At 38.3% G+C, this 25,486-nt stretch overlaps 1 protein-coding gene across 1 annotated transcript in view; it reads left to right on the top strand.

Annotated features, from left to right (window-relative positions):
* Positions 1–470: 470 nt before the first annotated feature.
* LOC125239124 (zinc finger protein 260-like) overlaps positions 471–25,486 on the top strand; it is a 28,450-nt gene continuing 3,434 nt past the window's right edge. The window contains exons 1-9 of the mRNA XM_048146624.1: positions 471–664; positions 1,612–1,743; positions 3,290–3,766; positions 4,629–4,759; positions 6,390–6,464; positions 7,742–7,871; positions 9,186–9,304; positions 10,943–11,039; positions 24,536–24,664. Of these exons, the coding sequence (XP_048002581.1) occupies positions 557–664; positions 1,612–1,743; positions 3,290–3,766; positions 4,629–4,759; positions 6,390–6,464; positions 7,742–7,871; positions 9,186–9,304; positions 10,943–11,039; positions 24,536–24,664 (1,398 nt within the window). The 5' untranslated portion in view covers positions 471–556. The remainder of the gene's footprint in view (positions 665–1,611; positions 1,744–3,289; positions 3,767–4,628; positions 4,760–6,389; positions 6,465–7,741; positions 7,872–9,185; positions 9,305–10,942; positions 11,040–24,535; positions 24,665–25,486) is intronic.

The following is a 25,486-nucleotide window of genomic DNA, read 5'->3' as shown; positions in this document are numbered from 1 at the left end:
AATAGTGTCGGCTGACTGTACCATATATATTATGTATTTACGCTCCAGCAATCCGTTGCGATATATACTTTACAATATGTTTATAGTTATTCCCTCTATTTACTATCAAGTTATTCCCTTTAATTTACTATCGAGTATTCATATTTGGTTTATGTAAATTATACACTTTTTAGGGGAAATAGTGGTATTTGTCGTAGAAAGAGTCTTTGAAGGAGCCCTTGAACTTGTATGTTTTAAAAAAAATATTTAGAACTTTTTTAAAAAGATCTCCCCTCCCCTCCATTTTTATTGTTTTTTTTAATTCTTTTAATTTTTTAATTCTTTTTAGTTGCGGAATTTTTCTTAATTTCGGGATAAACCGGTAGTATTCAAACATTTTGGTAGATATTATAATAGTCTAATGGCAACATTACTAACAATGACAGTTGTCAAACTTGTAAAAGCCATGGCTTATCTGTGTGCAGCTTAAGAAAAAAGTTAGGGCTATCTTTCTCGTGTTTTGCTACCAAAAACAATTAATCTAATTAACTTTTTGTATGAAACACGCGCTAAAACAATGGAGGATTTACTTGCGTGCCGTATATGTTTGATAACGGATGTTACACTGTTCGATATGTTCAAATACAAACTTGCGGAATCGTATCAAATTATAACAGGGACCCAGGTTAGTTTTGTTTTCGTTCTCTATTATATGACTGAAATTCTTATAAATATGCTGACTTAATTAGTATACTCCACTAAATTATGACTTGAAATAGCTGTTCTTACTGTTTTTTTCCTGTTTTTATGTGAAACGTCTTTGAGAAATATTTTACAATAAAACGGTGCTGCTTTACCTAGCCCGTTTACTTCTAGCCAGCCAGTGTGTGTCGCAGTTGCTTATTCCTTTTTGTTCCTTACATTGATAAAACAGTTTAATTTGCACTGAATGTAATTCTCAGGTTTATTCATTTACTAATTAAAATCCTATTGAATTTAACTTATTTAAATATATACCATTCAAACGGTGGGAGGACGAAATTATAACCTGTAGGGCCTCGCTGGACTAGACTGGCCAGGCAGAGAAACTACTGGAAAGAGCTGGAGGCCTTTGTCAACAGGCACTCTGAACACCAACTTCATCTAAAACAAACTTAACCATAAGACCATGTTCAGAAGAAGAGGCTATATAGATAGAAGTTACACATATAATATAGAATAAGCATTTATTCGTGAACACAGGCAAGACAAAATACACATAATAACAACAAGACAGAAAGGAATGAAGTGCCACGAAATGGCCTCTCTCTCTATCTTAGCGTGTTGCTGGGGACTTCCAGCGCTGATCTTCTGATGAGACCATCAAGTGAGAAAGATTCACGGAGGGTAACAGGCAGAAGAAATGCAAAACATATACAAGAAAAGTGGTGAAACAGTTAAAAAAGAATAAAAGTGAAAACCTTACAAGAAAAATAACAACAGACTGTTATCTATATAACAAAAGAATAATAACATACAGAACACACTAAATTAATTAGAAAGAAAAAAGGAAAAGTGTCATACACCAAATCGCACATGCAGTTCCATCATTTCCATCATATCATGTCTTATAGCTAGTAAATGTTGTTTCAGTTATCAGCAGACGGTCTCCCACTACATATCTGCAGCTTTTGTGCGGTGTTGCTTCAGAAAAGCGTTTTATTCAAAAATAAATGCCATAATGCAGAACACATACTGAAGTTTTCGTTGATGCAGCAACATATGGTAAGTATTTGTTTTATTATCATTTATTTGCATGAAGTATGTTTATAATAGTTCTAAAATAATTCAAGTCAAGAGTGAATAGGCTGTTACTGAACCAGTGAGCTACAACCTCGGCCTTGTTGTCACATTCCTTCAGGTGTGACTAAGGTCAATCACTGGCCTGTTTATAATTAAAAAAAAAAAAAATGTTTTTAATGTTATACCTGGCTATGTTCCAAATGATTGATTCCTATTAGAGTTTAAATCTAATTTATCTAAAAATGATTTTAAGGAACAATCATGGGCAATCAGCTACCTAAGATGTCATTTGAGACTATTTGCTTTGTATTTTTGTGTACATCTATGGATCTATGGACTGTGGATGATAGGGATTAAGAATTTCACCACCCCCTTTGTTCCCATGGGTGTTGTAGAAGTCAACTGTGGGCAATGGGTTAAATTGTGGCGAGAGGCTGGCAACCTGTCATTGGAATGTCACAGTTTCGTTTTCTTTCAACCCCTTATTTGTTAAGAGTGGCACGGAATCTTGAGTAGTTTCATGTGCTCTGCGCCGCCTACCCCTTTATGGGATACAGGCGTGATTGTATGTTGTTGTTGTATCTATGGATGCAAGGGGAATTGATGTAATAGTATCAGTTCTTTAACTGCCTGCCTGCTTATTAAATAATAAATAATAGTTGTATATGTTAGTTCAGTTCAGTTTTTAAAATTAAATGGCTTCAGTCCATTGGGACTATTTCGCCAGTGTCAAGGTGATATGAGCTAATATTAGTAATTTTTGTACGGTAAGTACGACATTGTACGGTGACTTAGCACTTGTAAATTGATAGCTAGATTTTACAAGAGCACGTGGACTACCGGCCGTTTACGACAAAAAAGAGGCTAAACGCGTTTCGAGAACAATTCTTCATCAGCTTCTCACTACACCATTAGTTTACTGCATAATACGCTATCAATATTACACTTTAAACAACATTAATGAGTAAAAGAAAAATAAATTATTCACGACACGAAACCGCTATGATGGCGTCCCAACCGGAAGTCTATATGTTAGTTAATAGGCTAGTTTCCTACTAGTCAAATCAGCTTCTTTCTATAAACTGTCAAAACGATTTGCTAATATGGAATTACTATACGCTGTCAAACAAGTCTGTCAGTAAATAAGAACTAAGAAAACTATAGGTATCCTTTTCTCTAGCACCCTAAAGAAAAGGATGCATATGGTTTTCTTCGAGTGATATCACGGTCAATTAATTTACTTATATCTTTCTTTTTGACTTATTAAATAGAAATTATGTTTAAAAATATGTATTGTTCACATTTTTCTTCTAATAATTATGTGGTGCTTTATTTCGTGCACTGCATAAAATATTTTATTTTAAGTATAGGAAACTAGCCTATTTTATCAACACTGTTCACTAATTAGTAGAATACATTGCTGAACAGCCGAAAATGATATATAGTGAAAAATCAGATTAACCGATAGAATAAAAATAAAACAGATTTACCCAAACGCTCCTTTGATAATTTTTATTAATTATTCCAGCTGACAACTGCCTACCTAAGGACCATAGACCGTAACCTCCACTCTCTCACTCTACCCTTCTCCACCGTCACAACAACTAACACCATCAACATCTCCTACCAAATCAAAGAAGAAGCTACAGACATTGAAACTGTCGACGAAATAGATACCACAGATAACGTATCCGTCAAATATGAATCTGACGAAGAGCCTTTATCTAAAAAAGTTAAAAAGAAAAGGAAAAACAAATTAAAATTAGACGAAATCAAATTAGAATCAGAAAACATTATTGAAGACAAAGTTATCGAAGATATAACTTATTTAGATGGTTTAGAAGACGTTCAAGTGGTTGTGTTGAGTAAAGAGGAGCAAATAGCAGAGGTTATGTTGCGGAAGAACTCTTTTAATTATTTAAATTCGTTTTATAAATGTGATAAGTGCTATAAGGGGTTTATTACGGATTCGACGTTTAAGAATCATATGGCAAGACATGCACTGGTGAGTGGTGGTTTTTGAGCTTGAATTATAATTTGATGATTATTGCTTATTTCTATTTACAGTGGGTCGGAGTAGAAATTTATATTATGTTAAAAATAATCCTGGATATCGAATTTCATCAGATCTGGACGTGTTTGAGCTCATTCTCCTCGGAATAGTCAGAATCAGGAGCTGATTCGATCCCGACAAAAAAAAATCATTCCCCACTTTACGTGGGGGGGCTACACGTAAAGTGGGGAGTGATTTTGTTTTTTCATTTCAAACCTAACGTGTGATATAAATAAATAAATAAATATTATAGGACATCCTTACACAGATTGACTGAGCCCCACGGTAAGCTCAAGAAAGCTTGTGATGTGGGTACTCACTTACTCAGACAACGATACGAGTATATATAATATACAAATACTTAGATACATAGAAAACATCCACGACTCAGGAACAAATGTCTGTGCTCATTACACAAACAAATGCCTTTACCGGGATTCGAACCCAGGACCGCGGCGTAGCAGGCAGGGTCACTACCGATTAGGCCAAACCTAGGGATATATTGTTGAACAGGTATTGAAAAATAAATAGGGGTTTACCTAAATAATTTTTTGATATTCTTAATATTTTCGGAGAAAATCGCTCCCAAAGTTTAAAAAAATACGTCCCCCCCCCTCTAACTTTTGAACCATAAGGTTTAAAAATATGAAAAGAACCACAAAAGTAGAATTTTATAACGATTTTCTAAGAAATTATTTTGAACTTGATAAGTTGAACAGTTTTAGAAAAAAATACGGGAAACTACGGAACCCTATACTGAGCGTGGCCCGACACGCTCTTGGCCGGTTTTTTATTTTATTTACGTGTTGTACAGCTGAGCGGACCTCACGCGTGCGAGGTGTGTCTCACGCGGTGGCCGACTGTTCGCGCGTTGCGCGCCCACGTTATCACCTCGCACGAGCGCAAATACGTCTGCAGGAAGTGCAATCATGTCTCCAAGTCCAGGTAAATATGTCCTTTTCTTTTAGATTTATTTATTGTCAGAGTATTTAGGGTCACCAGCAGGGTTAGCACATGATTGCCGCGAAAGTATGTCACCGCGAGATAGGCTACCCGTTAGGGTGAATCAAAAAACACTTCTAGAATTAGAAAACTTAATAGTTATCAATCAATTACCCTTAGTCTGTGAAGCCTTTGTGCACAATTTCAGCTTTTTAAATCAACATCTTCAGCCCCCGCATTATATATAGATAAGGTCATAATGAACAAGATTTATATTAAGTCACAGGTCCCACCGCGAGCTAGTAAGCTATGTGCTATCGGCTATAAAAACGAACAAAAGATAATCACTCCCGTGCAAATAAAAGAGACACGGCGATATTGATAGCTCACCGCTGTAGCAGGGGGAAATTAGCTAAAATTACGGCATAATTAATGGAAGGTTTTTTTAAATTGAAATATGTACGTTATAGACCGAAGTTATTTTTCATCAACCCTCCCCACTCCTCCCTCCTCTGCGTCACCCCTCTACCCTCCCTTAAAGTGCCGAAAATGCGGTTTTTCTCGATTTTTGACAAAACTGTTGAAGATACAGAAAAAGCGCGTAGGAACGAAGTAATCCTTAATAAATTTACTACAAATCATTTATTAACACTTTGGTTCTAGCACTTATAGTTTACGCGTGATCCGTCACGAAAGTTGGTCCTTTGCTGCAATCTTCTTTAGTGAATGTTAAGTTTTCGCCCAAAATGCATACGAAATCGTCGAAATTTGTTTGATATAACCATCTAAAATATTGTAACTCATGACTAAAATAAAATTAAGGGGGAAAAATCACTACCATGGGTGGAATTTCCAATATGTCTTGGAATTCCAGTAACTATTTAAGACGTAATATTTTCACGGTAGTAGTCGCTAGGAGTACCATTGATCTATATAGTGTATCTATGACTGGGGATGAGCTTTTGGTAGCTGTTGCTAGAGCCCTGGAGTATCAATCCAGTAGCCGTGAGTTCAAGTCCCACCCATGGTAGTGATTTTTCCCCCTGAAATTCATTTTCAGTTTATAATATTTTAGTAATATCAAACAGATTTCGTAAGCAATTTGGGAGAAAACTTAACATTCACTAAAGAAAATTGCAGTAAAGGACCAACTTTCGTGATGGATCACGCGAAAACTATAAGTGCTAGAACCAAAGTGTCAATGAACGATTTGTAGTAAATTTATCAAGGATTACTTTTTTCCTACACGCTTTTTCTGTATCTACAACGGTTTTGTCAGAAATCGCGAAAAACCGCATTTTCGGCTATTTAAGGGGGGAAAGAGGGGTGACGCAGAGGGGGGAGGGATGGGGAGGGTTGATGAAAAATAACTTCGGCCTGTAATGTACATATCTCAATCAAAAAAAATCTTCCATTAATTATGCCAACATTTTCATACATAACTTTCCAGAAGCAACGGACTAGCTGAGCGAGTAACTATAAACATCGCCGTGTCTCTTTTACTTGCACGGGAGAATTATCTTTTGTTCGTTTTTATAGCCGATAGCTCATAGTTTACTAGCTCGCGGTGGGACCAGTGCCTTATTGTAAAAAAATAATAATAATTCAACATTGAAAATTTGCTTATTTTCAGTCACAGAGCGAAGGAGCACAGTAAATGGCATCTCGGATTCACGTACACCTGCAAGATTTGCGGAGCGTCGTTTACGTAAGAAACATTTTATAAGTAGATAAACAATAGTTATTTGTTTTACAAGGGTCAAAGTTGTTGTTTAACCGTTGTTGTTGTATTCCTAAGGCACCCCAGAGGTGCAAAGGCCTTCACAAGCTCGCGCCACGCCTTTCTATCTTCAGCGACCCTCGTGGCTTCGCTCCAGCTCAAACCAGCCGCTCGTAGCTCATTTTCGACGGACCGCTTCCATGAGTGCACAGGGCGCCCGGGGCACGGCTTAACCGTATCTGACAATATTGTACGCCCTAGCAGGCAACTGTTGATACTTCTTGTATAAAAAAAACACCCATGCATGTACACAGTTATACAATAAAATTCTATTCTATTATATTCTATTGATAGCCGACCCGAGCAAGCGAATTATTCTAACATTAGAATCTCCCTTTATAAAAAGTGAATTCTTGAGCGTTGCGAGGGTTTCAATTCACGAAGGTTAAACAAACTTTGCCACTGAGTGAAACACAAAAATTTTCACCACACCATAAACTAAATATAAGAAGATCATATTTATACATTAAATTGCGACCGCCTAAGAACGCGCATACACTACACCACACATAGATGGCGCCACAAAAAAAATTTCTTGTAACTTTTGATTATACTTGTAGATAGCGTTAAGTGTCACTTTTGAGAGTTTTGACATACATTTATGGCTCGAAAGTGACACTTAACGCCAATCTCCTGCGCCGGCTCCTAGCCTCTTACAACCGGAACTTTATCCGTATAGATATATTTCATTTGCCCACCGCTAAATACAGAAAAGCTATATTAGACTGTTTGGAATAGATTAAGATACCTATATTAAATAGCAAAAATCGTAGAATGTTTAAGAATAGATTCCAACTTAATTTTGGAAATTATTGTGTTAAGCCAGAGATACATTTAAACTATTAATAGAATAGCAAAATCGTATACCTGTCCTGCCCTCATCAACTGTATGTTAAAATGTATTAATTTGTGGATAACGTGGTTGACTGTGCATAAAACAATACTTATTATGTAATTCCATTTATCCCTTGAAAATAATAAAATAAAATAAAATAAAATAAATCTCCAAATAGTCGGTGGCAACAAGGCATTTTTTGTGGCGCCATCTATGTGTGGTGTAGTGTATGCGCGTTCTTAGAAGGTCGCATTTTAATGTATAGGATGGTATGATCTTATATTTAATCTATGAACACACCAACACGAACAAAATACTAACTGCAAAACATCAAACTAAATCAAATCCATCAATTCGTTCAATTTTGTAGCAAATCCACAAGCCACCTCACACACATCCGCCTACAGCACCCGTCCAACAATTGTTGCTCGCTGTGTGGAGAGTCCTTTATCGGCGAGTACGGACTGGCCATGCATCGCAAGAAGGCCCATAGAGAACAGGTACGGTACATCTTTGCAATGACCACGATACAACATCTAAATCCATACTAATATTATAAATGGTAAAGTGTGTCTGTTTGTTTGTCCGTCTTTCACGGCAAAACGGAGCGACGAATTAACGTGATTTTTTAAGTGGAGTTAGTTGAAGGGATTGAGAGCGACATAGGCTACTTTTCTCTTTCTAACGCGAGCGAAGACACGGGCAAAAGCTAGTATTGAATAAACCGCCGACGTAGTGGAACGATTTTCATCAATCATGGATAAGAACACTTCCGACTAATTCAGCTTTCAAAGAAAAAATAAACGAAATCTAAGTCGGTTCATCTGTTCGGGAGCTACGATGCCACAAAGTCCACAGACAGACAGACAGACAGTCTCTTACTCTTTTTTGCCGGACTGTACTTAGTAAATAAATGAGATAAATAAATCCACAGCGTCCTATAATTTTATCAGCAGTCTAATGAAAGTTTTCTATAATTTTGTCAGCAGACTAATGAAAGTTTTCTATATTTTTGTTAGCAGACTAATAAAAGTTTCCTACAAATTTGTTAGCAGAGTGACGTGAAGTCGGAGTTTGTTAGCAGACTAATGAAAGTTTTCTATAATTTTGTCAGCAGACTAATGAAAGTTTTCTATATTTTTGTTACCAGACTAATAAAAGTTTCCTATAAATTTGTTAGCAGAGTGACGTGAAGTCGGATTTTGTTAGCAGACTAATGAAAGTTTTCTATAATTTTTGTCAGCAGACTAATGAAAGTTTTCTATAATTTTGTTAGCAGACTAATGAAAGTTTTCTATAATTTTGTTAGCAGACTAATGAAAGTTTTCTATAAATTTGTCAGCAGACTAATGAAAGTTTTCTATAATTTTGTTAGCAGACTAATGAAAGTTTTCTATAATTTTGTTAGCAGACTAATACAAGTTTCCTACAAATTTGTTAGCAGAGTGACGTGAAGTCGGAGTTTGTTGGCAGACTAATGAAAGTTTTCTGTAATTTCGTCAGCAGACTATTGAAAACGTTCTACTTACATCGCCTTGGCAGCGATCTGTATTCGCCGGGTTAGCTAGTTATTTAGTTAAGTATTAGATTTAATTTTATTGGTCGGAGACTGAAAATCAGCGGTCTCGCTGAGTCTCATTTATTTAACTGCACACACAATCTGCAATTTTACTTAGTAATAAAATTACGATTTCGTGCTGTGTTGTTAAATAAATATAGGTATTTTTATTTATTTATAAATTCGCTATCCGAGTTATAAATGTTTTCTACAATTTTGTTAGCAGACTAATGAAAGTTTCCCATCATTTCGTTAGCAGAGTGACGTAAAGTCGGAGTCGCTGTGTGTTCTGTGCGGCGTGCGGTTCCGGAGTCTCGACGCGCTGAACAGACACATCAGCGCCGCTGAGAACAATTCCTGTAACACTAGCTTAAGGTACGTCTTCATAAGTAAAAGAAAACCGGCCAAGAGCGTGTCGGGCCACGCTCAGTGCAGGGTTCCGTAGTTTTCCGTATTTTTCTCAAAAGCTACTGAATCTATCAAATTCAAAACAATTTTCCTAGAAAGTCTTTATAAAGGTTCTACTTTTGTGATTTTTTTCATATTTTTTTAAACATATGGTTCAAAAGTTAGAGGGGGGGGACGCACTTTTTTCCCTTTAGGAGCGATTATTTCCGAAAATATTAATATTATCAAAAAACGATCTTAGTAAACCCTTATTCATTTTTAAATACCTATCCAACAATATATCACACGTTGGGGTTGGAAATAAAAAAAATATCAGCCCCCACTTTAAATGTAGGGGGGGGTACCCTAATAAAACATTTTTTTCAATTTTTTATTTTTGCACTTTGTTGGCGTGATTGATATACATATTGGTACCAAATTTCAGCTTTCTAGTGCTAACGGTTACTGAGATTATCCGCGGACGGACGGACGGACGGACGGACAGACAGACATGGCGAAACTATAAGGGTTCCTAGTTAACTACGGAACCCTAAAAACTATATGTTAAACTATGTGAAGGTCCACCTCGGACAATGGCGATCAAATATGTACAGCGCGTAAACGTAATAAGGGCGATAAATGAAACCAGCACGGGAAGCATGGTCGCGCGATAGACGATAAAATAGCAGGCCGTCCCTATCGCACTATTTGTAAGTGCGATAGGGACGGCCTGATATTTTATCGTATATCGCGCGACCATGCTTCCCGTGCAGGCGTATAATTCAATATTGTTATCATTAATTAAGAGGTGTTTTTGAGTTACTCTTAATTTTCACCCCATAATGAATTTTTCAAAAATTTCCCAGAAGCAATGTACTGTAAACGTGGTTGCGATGACAATCAATGACAACTGTCAACGAGCGTTTAACGCGAGTGTGTTTGTATTACGTTGCGGGCCGAATTAATTTGTATGGATAAAAAATATTTCAATTTTAAGTAAAAGTTATCTAATTCAATTGTTTATGTCGTATACTCACCACCGTTAAGAGGTTCGCCGTATTAGGTTTACACCCTGTATATGAAAGTGGCGCGTTCTTACGCACACAGTCTAAGCTCGTGTAGGCGAAGTACCATGATTGTGTGAGTGAGATATGAGAGGTCGACTGGTCGCTTTCTTTATGTAACTGTGAGGTAACCGAGAGCGGGTGGGCGGCACTTTCAGCGGGAAGCAGGTAGTGGCCATACTTACGATAGTAATTTTTATCATACTGCGGTGAAAAGATCCTCGGTAATGGATCGAAACATGTCGAGTGTTATATACATACATACAATCACGCCTGTATCCCATAAAGGGGTAGATAGAGCACATGAAACTACCAAAGCTTCAGTGCCACTCTTGGCAAATAAGGGGTCGGAAGGAAACGAAACTGTGACATTGCAGTGACAGCCTCTCGCCTACGCCACAATTTAACCCATATCCCACAGTCGACTTTTACGACACCCACGGGAAGAAAGGGGGTGGTGAAATTCTTAACCCGTCACCACACAGGCACACACAGGCATAGAGTTAATTAATACGGAGAAAACCTCATTAATTATTTTTTTAAGTATCTGTTTTGTGTACAGGCCGTGCCTCAGTTGCGGCGAAGGTTTCTCGTCGGACGAAACGCTGAAGGAACATTTGAAGATTCACGTCACTGACGACTACGTCAAATGCGAAGAAGTAAGTAACTGGAAATTAAATTAAATTTCATTTATGCAAGAAAGTACTGATATTTAAAGTCACATACAGGTCGGAACGCGATTAATTAACATTATTTTACCTTTTCCCAACGTTTCGGCCAGGTTGCACTGGCCGTGGTCGCGGAAGACTGACGTCCCAGCAAAGTGTCACCGGAGATGTAAACAACACAAAACTACCCGATATTAATTTATATAAATGTTCGGGGTAGACAATAAATATAATCTACCCACTTTTAGTTAATGTTTATTTCCCACCGCACGACACACAGCACTCACAACATCCGCGCACTGGTTCGAAGATAGATCTTTTGGTTTGAAGTTTGAACATTTGAATCACTGGTCCCCATGTTGGCGATAATCTATACCCGTCTTCCCTGTTAAAGTTTTTAGGATATTTTTTTATTTCGATCGCCTCCCTCACAATCCGGGGATAATAGTGTCGCTCGGTGGAAAGAACTTTGGGTTTGTGTAGCTCAATCCAGTGATTCGTTTCCGATCTGTATGTGACTTTAAATATGTGTACAAAGCGCGAGAACTTAGTGTTATAAAAAAGTACTGTTTTTAGAAAAAAAAATAAGTGCCAGTTTTACGAATGACATTTACTTTTTATGTGAATCAGCAATTCCCGTCAACTTTGTACAAAAATTAAGGCAAAAGGTAAATTTGTTTTTATTAATTCCTATTTTGTTACCAAGATTTTGTTGATGAATTGAGATTTTATTAAGTTTTATTTCGTCATTAAGGTTCTCTAGTATCTATATTTTCTTAATTATAACAATTATCCTGTATATATCTTACGAAAGTCGAATTATATTACTAAATGTTGGTAACAAAATAGGATCAATTAAAATTTGCTGACGTGGCATTGTACAAAGTTGACGGGAATTGCTGATAAATACATTAAAAAAATAGACAATAAAAATTTTTTTTTGCGACATTTGTCTGACGTCATATAACATGTTATATTTATTTTGCCCTCAGAAATGCGTAGTAAAAATGTTCTTGTTAGACCGTGTATACTATAAATAGGGAACTTGACTGTACTTAAAATAAAATATTTAATACCATGTATAGTATACGGGCAGTATACACATGTATACTGCCCGTCCTAACCTACGGTGCACAAACATGGTCGCTCACAGGAAACCAGAAGTCCAAACTGAAGGTTTGCCAACGCGCTATGGAGCGCAGCATTTTAGGTGTTAAAAGCAGGGATGTAACGGAGTTCTGCTTCTGCTTCCGTTACTGCGGAACTTCCGTTTTGTTTTACACATCCGCTTCTGTTCCGGTTCTGTTATTTTTCAAACGGAAGTTATAACGGATGTCGGAACCTAGCGCGACGGTGGGACATGAGCGGCGTACATCAAAGACCAACAGGTCTATACCTATCATTCGCTCATCTCTCCGCTTGCCACGTGCTGCGATACTAAACATTAATCGCTTCATTCCATTGCGCGCCAATATTTGTCCTGTCCACCTAGTTAGTAGCGAGTGAACAACTATTCAGTGGTGCAGGGCTTATCTACGATCCCCTTAGAAGCTCCCCTTAGATTTGTTTATTAAATACAGTTTACTTCTTTTACAATCACTCCATTTAATTTAAAAATTTAATTGTGTGCTAACAATTACACATATAATTTTTACTGGTTAGTTTTGGATTGTATTATACTACCTACGAGTAAGTTTTCTTTTCGTTTCTAAAACCTTTTACGGCGGCATAATAAAGGTTTAAAAGGATTCTTATGTGATTTTTAGTGATTACCTAAACAACAATCTTAAAGTTCAAGGTGATTTAAATTTTTGGATTGTAATGAATGATATACTTAAGATAAAATATCAGGTAACTTTTCTTTTCGTTTTTAAAACCTAAGTGGGCCTAAAGGCTGATTACAAACTGCTGATTACAGGCTGAACAGTAAACACCTAAAAGTTCTAGGTAATTTAATTAGTTTTGGTTTATGTTATACCTATGTGGTATTTTTTCATTTCGTTTTTAACATCTATAACATCCGCTTCTAGTTCCGGTTCCGCTTCTGCTTCCGTTAAACTAAATTCAAAACTTCCGCTTCCGCTTCCGGTTCCGTTAAAACCACATCCGTTACATCCCTGGTTAAAAGGACCGACCGCGTCCGTAACACCACGCTGCGCTCTAAGACTCGCATTGCTGACGTTGGCAGAAAAACCGCCAGGCTTAAATGGGACTGGGCCGGCCACGTCTATCGCATGCATCCGGATAGGTGGGCTAACATAGCCGCCAAGTGGATGCCGACGAAAAAGCGTGGGCGGGGCAGGCCCAGGCAAAGATGGCGGGACGACCTTGACGACTTCCTAAATAACTGGCCGGAAGTAACGGAGAATCGGGAATTATGGAGAGCCAGGGGAGAGGCCTTTGCCCAGCAGTGGGACACTCCAATAGGCTAAGAAAAAAAAAAATACCATGTACGAAATAAAGCATCAGATAAATACATATAAGGAAAACATGGATAGAAGTTATTTTTAAATCGAATTTCTATTTAATAAGTCAGGTAGAAATGTAGAAAGTAACTGAGTTGACCGTTGTAACGTAGTATATTTTCTTGGTCGTAATTAATATTTTTTTATAAATCTAAAATCGAAATTTCTTTAATTTTATTTTGTTTCAAATCCTGTTTTAGTGCAAAAATACTTGCATCCACGCATGTATGCACTTTTCTGCATAATCTGTGCACGGGTTGCCAGATAGCTAAAAATAACGCGTTGTATGAGATTTTTTAATTGTTACTCCAGTACATTTTATGAATTAAATTAATATAATTATATAGAAATAATGCAGAAATTTATCTTAAATACATAACAAAATACTGTAATATTAATACTCTAAATAAGAGGCCTGTCTGGAGTGACAATCTTGCTATGTACATCATAGTAAATCTTTCATGACTCTGATGGAGTCTCAAATAAATAGGATATATTAATTCGATATATTATGTCTTCCTGGGTTTGTCACCCTATGTCCTTGATTGCTCCATATGCAAATAGGTTAATGATCTTGGGTGGTCCATTTCCTTTTTGACCCTTTTGGGTGCACACGCACTTTCTCCACAAGACCATACCGCATGGTGGTCAAAACGGTGGAAGCAGAAGGCCTGCAATAATCCTCGGATTGAGTAAGTATCTGAATTGTTCTGATCAACTCCATAATGGCGTGAAACGTTTGTGGGTTTGTTCCTAACCATGTGCTTGGTTATTCACAGGGATGATCTGTCTTCTGCTGTGGGATTGGGAGCGCTCCGCTAGGAAATTTCTCTGACCTTCAGCGGTGAGCTAATAAATCAGATTGTCTTCTATTTTGTCATGCTGGTCTTGAGAGCATTAGACTAATGTATTTTTATGTCGCTTTCAGGAGCCGGGATATTAAATAAATTTAAATTATATTTATAGATATATATATTATTAACTCTGGAAATCCTTGTGACCGGCGCAAGTTCTGAGTCCTGTTTGCTGGAAGACGGCCTGCCTCTGCCGCATTTGTCTCGGTGTCCACGTGGCACGCGTTCCGGGTTGAAAAGTCTCCGCAGTGCAGCCAACATTCCCCGGGAGGTCCCGTGCCACCTTCCACAGCTTTCCCGAAGGTTCACCATCTTAGAGGTCGGTCCAATTTATCCTTCTAATGGTCAGGGCAACTGCGTCAGCTGCAATTTAGGTAGATTAAATTCATAGAGTCAGTAATTTAGAGCAAGCAAATATTTTTGAGAACTGGTACCTAGGTATTTTAGTAGTATAAATTTCTAGTTAAAAATTAAGATAACTTGTGTGAAAATTTACTTAGAACCTTTTTAAGCGACCTAGCTTCCCGCTGAGCTCTGTACATTGCATTGGTGTCGAACAAGAGAATTATAGGTCAGTTTTCACACAGTTAGCGCAGTAAGTAAGTAAATTAAGAACCAAATTAACAACACACACTTTGGCAAGAATATTTTCCATATAAATAAATGTTATAAAATATAAACAAATCTTAAATTATTTATCTCCACCATATACTTCCCTTTGCAAGCTTATTTCGACACCGTTTTTTGTTATTTTCAGTTTCTGTATTTTTTTTTATTATTATCACTTGTGTCCTTAATTTTGTACAGCCGGAGCTTTAAGTTTATTTAACAGTAAGGCACCCTGTGATAATTGGCGCCCAAAGTTTTGAATTTAAAAGCTTGCTGAAGGAATTTTGTGGAATTTTGGTACCAGAGAAATATTTAGAAACTTTTTGTGACTCACCTTTTGTTTTTGCTGCTTGCTCTTAGACTATGAAATATTCCTTTTGTGTTATTATTGAAGTGCATTTCTGTTGATTTCCTGCACATTTTTTTATATATTTTGAAAGGAGAAAGTTTAGTGATTACGTAATCATTTTGAGGTTATTCAAGTGTCAAAGAAAGTTGAACACGTGTTAGTGTGCATTGACTTCCATAGTTGGAAATTTGAATAATTTTGTGTGCATTTTCTATAATTTGTGTCGCCTTGAAACTTTTATTATTATTTTGAACGATTTACAATATTTTTTGGAAAACTAAAAGTTGCCTGCACTTGTAAGCAAAAGTTTACCAGGGTTTTGATTAAAAGTAGTTGCATTGACTTTCAAATTTGCCAGAGCTTTATCATTGTGTTACTAGATTTTATATTTAGCTTAGAGCCAGCAAGCATTTGGGTTTTGTTTTTTTTGTGGCTTGTAACTCTAAGACTGTATAGGACACATATTTTTTTTTGTTTTGTGTTTGGACTTTGGCAAGTTTAGAAAGAATATTAGATTTTGTCAGTCAGCTGACTGTTTTAAAAGGTAACTCAAATAAAACAAGGTTTGAATTTTTTAAAAAAGAATATTTATAGTTTAAAGACACACTTTTACATAATAGAGCATTGTAATACCAGTATTCTCAAGAATTAGATTCACATTTAGCAAAATGGAGAGAAATATTCAGTTTCACGCATTGTTGAAAGATGAGCTGACTTATGAGGTGAAAATTCGTTCTGAGACTCCCGCCAGTACAGTAGATGCTCTGAGGAAACAGCTTCGGGTTCTTGTTGTTGAGGCTCCAAGCGAAGACATTTTGGAAACTTCGCTAGCGGCTGACACAGAATTAGATATTATGGCTAGGAAGATTGATGATTTGTCGTCCCTTGTCGCGAAGTATAGTGAGTCCAAGGAAAGGTATGCCTTGAGCCGAGCGAAGGCATTAGGGTACCATATTTATCATCGTCTTGCTAGGATCCAGCCCGAAGAGGATGACCAGGCATTGTTGGTTACGAAGTGCAGTTTGCAGTCCAGGCTGGAGAGTCTGCTGGCGGAGGTTGAAGGTCCACTTGCGGGAACTACAGCACCAGTTTGTGCCGCTGAGGGTTCGAACCCAAGTGCTTCAGCTTCGGCCGGTAGTTCTGAAATGCAAATGGATAGTTTTAGAGAAATGCGTGTACAATGCTCGAGTGACTTGAACATTTCTAAATGGCAAGTCAAGTTTAACGGATTGACAGACCCGCGCTCATTTTTGGAGCGTGTGGAAGAATTAAAGGAGGCAAATGGTGTGTCAGATTCCAAATTATTTAAGGCCGCGCCTCACTTGTTTATTGATGGTGCTTTATTATGGTTCCGTGGTATTAAGAGTTCGGTTTCAAGCTGGCAAGAGTTAAAGTCACTCTTGTTAGATGAGTTTGTCCCTGGTGATTATGATTTTAGGTTGAAACAGGAAATTCAGGCTAGGACACAGGGCGAGAACGAGCCCATTCATTTGTATTTTGCAGTAATGTCAGGAATGTTTGCTAGATTAAAGTCAGACTTACCGGAGGAAGCGAGGCTTGACATCTTGTTGCACAACATTCGACCACATTTTACACAGCAGTTAGCATTGGTAGACATCCATTCTGTCGCCGAACTGAAGACTTATTGTCGAAAGGTTGAGTTTTCACAGCAAAGGGCGAAGTTATTTGTAGAACCGCCGAAGGTTAGTGAACATACACTTTGTCGCGATCATGTGTATAAGGCCTCCAGTTCCAAACATCAACAAGTTAATGCTATTGCTGAAAAACAAAGCTCAAACTTCGCGAGAAAGTCTGACGGTTCGGTGCCACAGTGTAACACTTTGCAACAGAGAAAGCAACATTTTAAAACTAATGACTTTAATATTTCAAAGCCACAGCGGCCGGTGTGTTACAAATGCAACAAAACTAATCACAATTTCAGGCTTTGTAAACAAAGGCCTAAAAATGGTTCGTTTAAATGTTACGGTTGTGGCAAGCCTGACACTGTACGGTCACAGTGTGACATTTGTTGTCAAAAGGGTAACGTTCAGAAACCGATACCACAACAATCAAAAAACGCCTAAGGCAGAATCGCAGCAAGTTTAGTGGCCAAGTGAATCGATTAAATTTAGAATCGATTACACAAAATAATAATTTAAGTTCGATTGCTACGATTCTGTTTACACCAAATAAAGATGATATTAGGCCATATTTAAAAATAGGTGTAAATAATTTTGAGGTTTACGGTTTAGCCGATAGCGGCTCAGCATTGTCGGTTTTAGGTAACAATGCACATTTGGACTTTTTGAAATTCGGTTTTGTACTTCAAGAGGCACACTCCAAGTCGTGTAGTGTTGCGAATGGAGTCGATTGTGAGACAATCGGGCATATTTTTGTTCCGGTTACTTTTTTGAATGCTACCAAGGTTATTAAATTTGTAGTTGTACCCTCTATTGTTAATCATGTTGTTTTGGGGGTAGATTTTTGGAAAGCATTCGATTTATTGCCTGACGTTTTAAAAAATGCGAAACGTATGACTCCACCTGAAAATTATTTTATGTGTAACGGTTTAAGTGCGGAACAAGTAAACACGATCCGGTCTTACGAACACTTAACTGCGGCCGAGAGGGAACTCGCGGATACCGTTGTAGGCAAATTTAAAAACATTTCGTTCGAGGAGAAGGGGCTTGGCAGAACCAGCTTAATGGAGCACACCATTGACACTGGCGACGCCATGCCCATCAAAACAAAACAATATCCTTTGTCTCCGGAAAAACGCGCTGCTTTAGCCTCCGAGTTAGACCGTATGTTGAAGTTGGACGTAGTTACGCCCTGTGAGAGTCCGTGGAATAATCCGGCTCTTTTAGTAAAAAAATCTAACGGTGATTGGCGATTTTGTTTAGATTGCAGGAAATTAAATTCGATCACGAAAGGAGATTCGTATTCCATTCCGTACATTCCCCAGATTTTGGACAGTTTGAAGGAAGCGAAATACCTGACCACGATCGATTTAAGTTCCTCATTCTGGCAAATCCCGTTAGCTAAGGCCTCACAGGAGAAAACCAGTTTTTGCGTTCCCGGTCGTGGTATGTTTATGTTCAAGGTCATGCCCTTTGGCCTCTGCGGAGCGCCTGCGCGTCAGCAGAGGCTAATGGACAGCCTTATTGACCATAATATAACGAGCGACATCGAAAACGGTTTAGTTTTTTGTTACATCGATGACATCGTTATTTGTTCATCAGATTTTCAGACGCACATACGGTTGCTCAATCGTGTGTTGGCGAAGTTGGAAAAGGCGAACTTAACCATCAATTATGAGAAGTCTAAGTTCTTCAGGCAGTCTATAAAATACCTCGGTTACGTCGTAGACGAGTTCGGGTTGCGTACTGATCCTGACAAGATCTCTGCCGTTCTCAACTTCCCCACACCAACGAGCGCGCGTGACGTAAGGGCATTCTTAGGAACGTGCTCATGGTATCGACGGTTTATCCGAAATTTTGCATCGATAGCCGCTCCTCTGAATAAACTTACGTCACAGGGCAAGAAAGCGCCACCTTTCAAATGGTCTGTAGAAGCAGAGGAAGCATTCAAAACTTTAAAAAACGCTTTAGTTACGGCACCCATTTTGGCGGTACCAGATTTTAATAAACAATTTACAGTACATTGTGATGCGTCGTCCTACGGGATTGGCGGAATGCTTTCTCAGACCATCGATGGTGTTGAGCATCCTGTTGCATACGTTAGCCGCGCCTTAAATAAATGTGAGCGAAATTACAGCGCCACAGAAAGGGAGGCTCTCGCGGTTTTATTTTCAGTGGAGAAATTTCAGGCATATTTAGGCTCGCGTACATTTAAAGTGATCACTGATCACGCGTCACTCAAATGGTTCATGAACCTTGAAAACCCGTCAGGGAGGTTAGCTCGTTGGGGTTGCAGACTGTCTCAATTCGATTTTGAGATTGAGCACAGAAAGGGATCGCTTAACGTTGTGCCTGACGCACTTTCGAGACTTATGAAAGTTGACGCTATAAATGTTACGAATGATGACGCTGAGCCAGACGAATGGTATGACAAGATTGAAAATGGCTGTAGGTCATTTCCCGCGAATTTTCCGAATTTTTGTTTAAAAGACGGGAAACTTTTTAGACTTTCGAAGGCCAAGTATAATTTGTTGCGAGAGTTTGATTGGAAAGAAGTGGTGAAGAAGAGTGATCGAAAGAGAGTTTTGCAGCAAAACCATTGCGAAGCAACTGCAGCTCATTTAGGTGTTTTTAAAACTCATCGCCGGTTGGCGTTGACATACTTTTGGCCCGGTATGTACAAGGATGTAGTCGAGTTCGTAAAGGCTTGCGATGTCTGTGCAGCGTACAAGCACTCGCAGAAACCGACTGCAGGCCTCATGGGACAACCAAAGGTATGTCATCGACCATGGTTGGTAGTTAGTATCGATCTCGTCGGTCCGCTTCCGCGCTCTCGGGCAGGTTATACATTTTTGTTGGTAGTTACTTGTTGCTTTTCGAAACATACACTGCTGTTTCCACTTCGCCGCGCTACTAGCGCTTTGGTGGCGAAGCATTTTGAAAACCATGTCATTTTGGAACATGGCGTACCTGAAACCGTGATTTCGGACAACGGAGCGCAATTCACGGGATCAGAGTTTAAGCAGTTATTGAAACGCTACAACGTACCTAACATTTTTTACAGTCCGCGCTATTCTCCGCACGTGAATTTGGTGGAACGTTATAACAAAATTGTAATGACCGCCGTAGCGTCTTACGTAAAGGAAAATCACCGTACATGGGACGAAAAACTGCACCAGATTAGGTTTGCCATAAACAGTGCAGTCAGCGAAACCACCGGGTATTCTCCTTTCTTTTTAGTGCACGCTAGGGAACCGGTCATTAACGGCTCCTTTTATAAAGATACCGATAAACAATATGGTGTAGGTATCCCTAGAGAAGAGTATGCGGGCGAATTTGGTTGTTTGAAAGATATTTTTGAACAGGTTAGGGTACGTATGTTGCAAGCACATGAAACAAATGCCAAGTATTATAATATGAGACGCCGAGAGGCGAGATTTTCGGTTGGGGATATTGTTCAGAAGCGTACGTACACGCAAAGTGACGCTTCTAAGTTTTTTATGTCGAAGCTCGCACCTAAGTATGAACCGTGCAGAGTTAAGAAGGTTTTGTCCCCATTAGTTTACGAGCTCGAAAGGTTGGACGGTCAACAAATCGGGTCGTGGCATATTAAAGACTTTAAGTAGGTATTAACGGGAGTCAGGTTTAGAGGTGGAAGTCATCTCTGGACGCAAAGCCTCGAGCCTGTAGGGCTTGTCGCTTTGCCGCCAGGGTTGACAACTGCTATCACCTAGCTCTCGTAACATAACATATGCGGTTAAAATCGTTAGTAGTGTTAAATATTCGGTAAATATTTAATTCACGAATTTTGTTCGGAACGTGACGAACAGGAAAGCTGCTTCGTTACTATGTTTGCATTGTGTGATGCATGTTAGGTATATAAATGCGTGATGTATGTTAGGCGCGATCGATACTGTGCTCAGTCTTAAATCGAATTGGGCTGTAGGTACTTATAGTTTGGTTAAGAGTTTGGAAGAGTTATCCTTGGACGCACGATCCCTCGTCTTGTACCTGTCGTCGTGCCGCCAAGGACGACAAACCACTCACCAGCTACTGTGCCCCTCAACCTCAAGGTCAGAGCCGTCTTTAATATGACCAAATAGCAACATTTGTTGCAAATTTTGTCAGGTACTACCATACCGGACAAACATCGAAATAGTACGGTTTTTTGTATTTTGTTAGCGTATCCTTTAGGTAACGCGTCGTTAGGCTAAATACCTAACGTTTAAGTTTAGGTACTATTTCGCATGTTGCCACGCCTTGTTTTTGTTTACGGTATACCATGTTTTGTGGGTGTTGTGCAACATGATTTTGGATGTTTCGTTTCCTCCGACAAGTTAGTCGGGGACACGCTTTTGGAATATTTAGGAGTTTTAACTAGGAGGGACTAGAACTTAGATTTTGACGATTTTGTTTTGTTTTGAACTTAGGTTCTTTGGATTTCGGAGTCGGCCCATAGTTTATGGACTAGACATTTTCATTTTGCCCGGACAAGCAGAGTATATTTTGAGGAATGCTGATCAGCGGTCCTGGCGTTGGATATTGGCTTTCTTAGCACAAGGTGCTACATCGCGTTGTGCTGAGAACGCCAACGGTTCGTTCACTGGTTGTTAGGTATTACGGAGGTTTTTTTCTATGTGTTGCGCGGTTGGCCTCATAGTTTTTTTACCTGCCGTTATTGATTACGTGGGTTCGAGATTTTTTATAGTTTTGAGTTTTGTGGATATGGCCTTTGAGGCAAGTTGTTGAAAATGGTAGAATTGTTTAAAAGTTAGGAAGCTTTGATGGATTTGTGTAGATATTTTTTTGAAATAAAATCTCGAAGCCTCGTTTTGTTTTTCCCTTTTTCATTGTCCTTCTGGGATACTATTTCTTTTAGTATTATAGTTTAGTTTTCTTGCCTTAGGGTTGTTTGTTGCCTTGGTTCCTCACAGTTCAATGTGATGAAAGCCGCTGGGGACAGCGGGCGGTTCACCTACGTTGAACCTTTAAATCGGGGAGGGAGGTATTGTAACGTAGTATATTTTCTTGGTCGTAATTAATATTTTTTTATAAATCTAAAATCGAAATTTCTTTAATTTTATTTTGTTTCAAATCCTGTTTTAGTGCAAAAATACTTGCATCCACGCATGTATGCACTTTTCTGCATAATCTGTGCACGGGTTGCCAGATAGCTAAAAATAACGCGTTGTATGAGATTTTTTAATTGTTACTCCAGTACATTTTATGAATTAAATTAATATAATTATATAGAAATAATGCAGAAATTTATCTTAAATACATAACAAAATACTGTAATATTAATACTCTAAATAAGAGGCCTGTCTGGAGTGACAATCTTGCTATGTACATCATAGTAAATCTTTCATGACTCTGATGGAGTCTCAAATAAATAGGATATATTAATTCGATATATTATGTCTTCCTGGGTTTGTCACCCTATGTCCTTGATTGCTCCATATGCAAATAGGTTAATGATCTTGGGTGGTCCATTTCCTTTTTTGACCCTTTTGGGTGCACACGCACTTTCTCCACAAGACCATACCGCATGGTGGTCAAAACGGTGGAAGCAGAAGGCCTGCAATAATCCTCGGATTGAGTAAGTATCTGAATTGTTCTGATCAACTCCATAATGGCGTGAAACGTTTGTGGGTTTGTTCCTAACCATGTGCTTGGTTATTCACAGGGATGATCTGTCTTCTGCTGTGGGATTGGGAGCGCTCCGCTAGGAAATTTCTTTGACCTTCAGCGGTGAGCTAATAAATCAGATTGTCTTCTATTTTGTCATGCTGGTCTTGAGAGCATTAGACTAATGTATTTTTATGTCGCTTTCAGGAGCCGGGATATTAAATAAATATTAAATTATATTTATAGATATATATATTATTAACTCTGGAAATCCTTGTGACCGGCGCAAGTTCTGAGTCCTGTTTGCTGGAAGACGGCCTGCCTCTGCCGCATTTGTCTCGGTGTCCACGTGGCACGCGTTCCGGGTTGAAAAGTCTCCGCAGTGCAGCCAACATTCCCCGGGAGGTCCCGTGCCACCTTCCACAGCTTTCCCGAAGGTTCACCATCTTAGAGGTCGGTCCAATTTATCCTTCTAATGGTCAGGGCAACTGCGTCAGCTGCAATTTAGGTAGATTAAATTCATAGAGTCAGTAATTTAGAGCAAGCAAATATTTTTGAGAACTGGTACCTAGGTATTTTAGTAGTATAAATTTCTAGTTAAAAATTAAGATAACTTGTGTGAAAATTTACTTAGAACCTTTTTAAGCGACCTAGCTTCCCGCTGAGCTCTGTACATTGCATTGGTGTCGAACAAGAGAATTATAGGTCAGTTTTCACACAGTTAGCGCAGTAAGTAAGTAAATTAAGAACCAAATTAACAACACACACTTTGGCAAGAATATTTTCCATATAAATAAATGTTATAAAATATAAACAAATCTTAAATTATTTATCTCCACCATATACTTCCCTTTGCAAGCTTATTTCGACACCGTTTTTTGTTATTTTCAGTTTCTGTATTTTTTTTTATTATTATCACTTGTGTCCTTAATTTTGTACAGCCGGAGCTTTAAGTTTATTTAACAGTAAGGCACCCTGTGATACCGTGACATCACTCAATTCGATTTCATACTAATTCCATATTAGCAAGACGTTGAAATTCGTTTTGACAGTTCTTAAAAAGAAGTTGATTTGACTAGGGGGCAAGTATGGAATTTATATGCAATTAAATTGAGTGACGTCACGGTCAACTCAGTTTATATATTTCTACCTGACTTATTAAATAAAAATTGGATTTTAAAAATAACTTCTGTTCATGTTTTTCTTATAATTATCTGATTCTTTATTTCGTGCATGGTATAAAATATTTTATTTTAACTACAGTCAAGTTCCCTATTACAGTGCAACATAGTAAAAGAGAGACTTTAAAAAAAACCGGCCAAGAGCGTGTCGGGCCACGCTCAGTGTAGGGTTCCGTAGTTTTCCGTATTTTTCTCAAAAACTACTGAACCTATCAAGTTCAAAACAATTTTCCTAGAAGTTCTTTATAAAGTTCTACTTTTGTGATTTTTTCATAATTTTTAACATATGGTTCAAAAGTTGGAGGGGCGGGGGGGGGGGGGCACTGTTTTTTCCTTTAGGAGCGATTATTTCCGAAAATATTAATATTATCAAAAAACGATCTTGGTAAACCCTTATTCATTTTTAAATACCTATCCAACAATATATCACACGTTGGGGTTGGAATGAAAAAAAAAATCAGCCCCCATTTTACATGTAGGGGACCCCCCCTAATAAAACGTTTTTTACCATTTTTTTTATTTTTGCACTTTGTTGGCGTGATTGATATACATATTGGTACCAAATTTCAACTTTCTAGTTCTAACGGTTACTGAGATTATCGGACGGTCGGACGGACGGACGGTCAGACAGACAGACATGGCGAAACTATAAGGGTTCCTAGTTGACTACGGAACCCTAAAAAGGGTCAAGTAGCCTATTCCATTTTGACTTTCTTTTTCGGGATAAATGATTACATATTAAATTATTTTTCGTATCACAGTGCAACAGAACGTTCGCGCACGAGAAGTCGTACGCCATCCATTACCAGCGCGTGCACCTGCACGTGAAGACAGCTCGCCGGGACCTCGCCGACCGAGTCGTCTGCGAGATTTGCGGCAAGAAGTGCACGGTAAGCTCTAAAATTAATACAGTAACTGCTTGGGTGCTGAAAATTCAGGCTTCTAGGTTCATCCTCAACGGAGTACAGATGTATATTCGTAGTATGAATTTTCTGAGATGATTTTTTGGCTTTTGCCGTAATCTGTTAAACAAAAGCCTTTGTTTCTATTATTCACGGCGGCTGACTCCCGTTTCCACGGCACGTGCTAAAGTCTCAGTGTAGTTAAAAAGCAACTATCATGATAACAATAAGGTACAAATCCATAAAAAGCCCTTTCGGAGATTCGTTTTGTCATCTTCAAAAAAAGTTACCTGCATACTGTAAACTATTTCTTAAAGGAGGATGGGCAGTTTTGTATGGACACTGGCTTAAAAACCAATAATGACAAGTTATTTGAAAGGTTTTTTCATATTCTACAAATTTTTGTATGGCGGGAAATCTTAAATCGCTGTGTGAAACAAGTTATGGCAAAATAAAAACATTCCATCAATAAGTATTTTTTTACTGTTATAGGGTTTTTGTTCTGTACAACGGTTTTTAAACGTGTTATCATATAAATAAACATAAGAAAACAACTAAATATCGATATGCCATCAAATAATGACCACTATTTTTCAAGCAAAAGGTTCATCAGTTATGAGCCGTGTTAAGTGCCCAGCTGGAGGAATAAATAGTTCGTGTCTTCCTGCACCAAGGTACCAAACTATAGATACTACATGTGCACAACTCCCAATAGTGCGACGCCCTGTCAAACAAGTGCAGTAATATTGTGCTATCCTACGTATGCCAATACGAATAGGAATAAGCGATATAGGAATATTCAGTATCAAA

Source organism: Leguminivora glycinivorella, chromosome 25 (assembly GCF_023078275.1).
Source record: "Leguminivora glycinivorella isolate SPB_JAAS2020 chromosome 25, LegGlyc_1.1, whole genome shotgun sequence".
NCBI lineage: Eukaryota > Metazoa > Arthropoda > Insecta > Lepidoptera > Tortricidae > Leguminivora > Leguminivora glycinivorella.
Note: the sequence above shows the minus strand (reverse complement) of the source record. Positions and strands in the feature narration are given on the sequence as shown.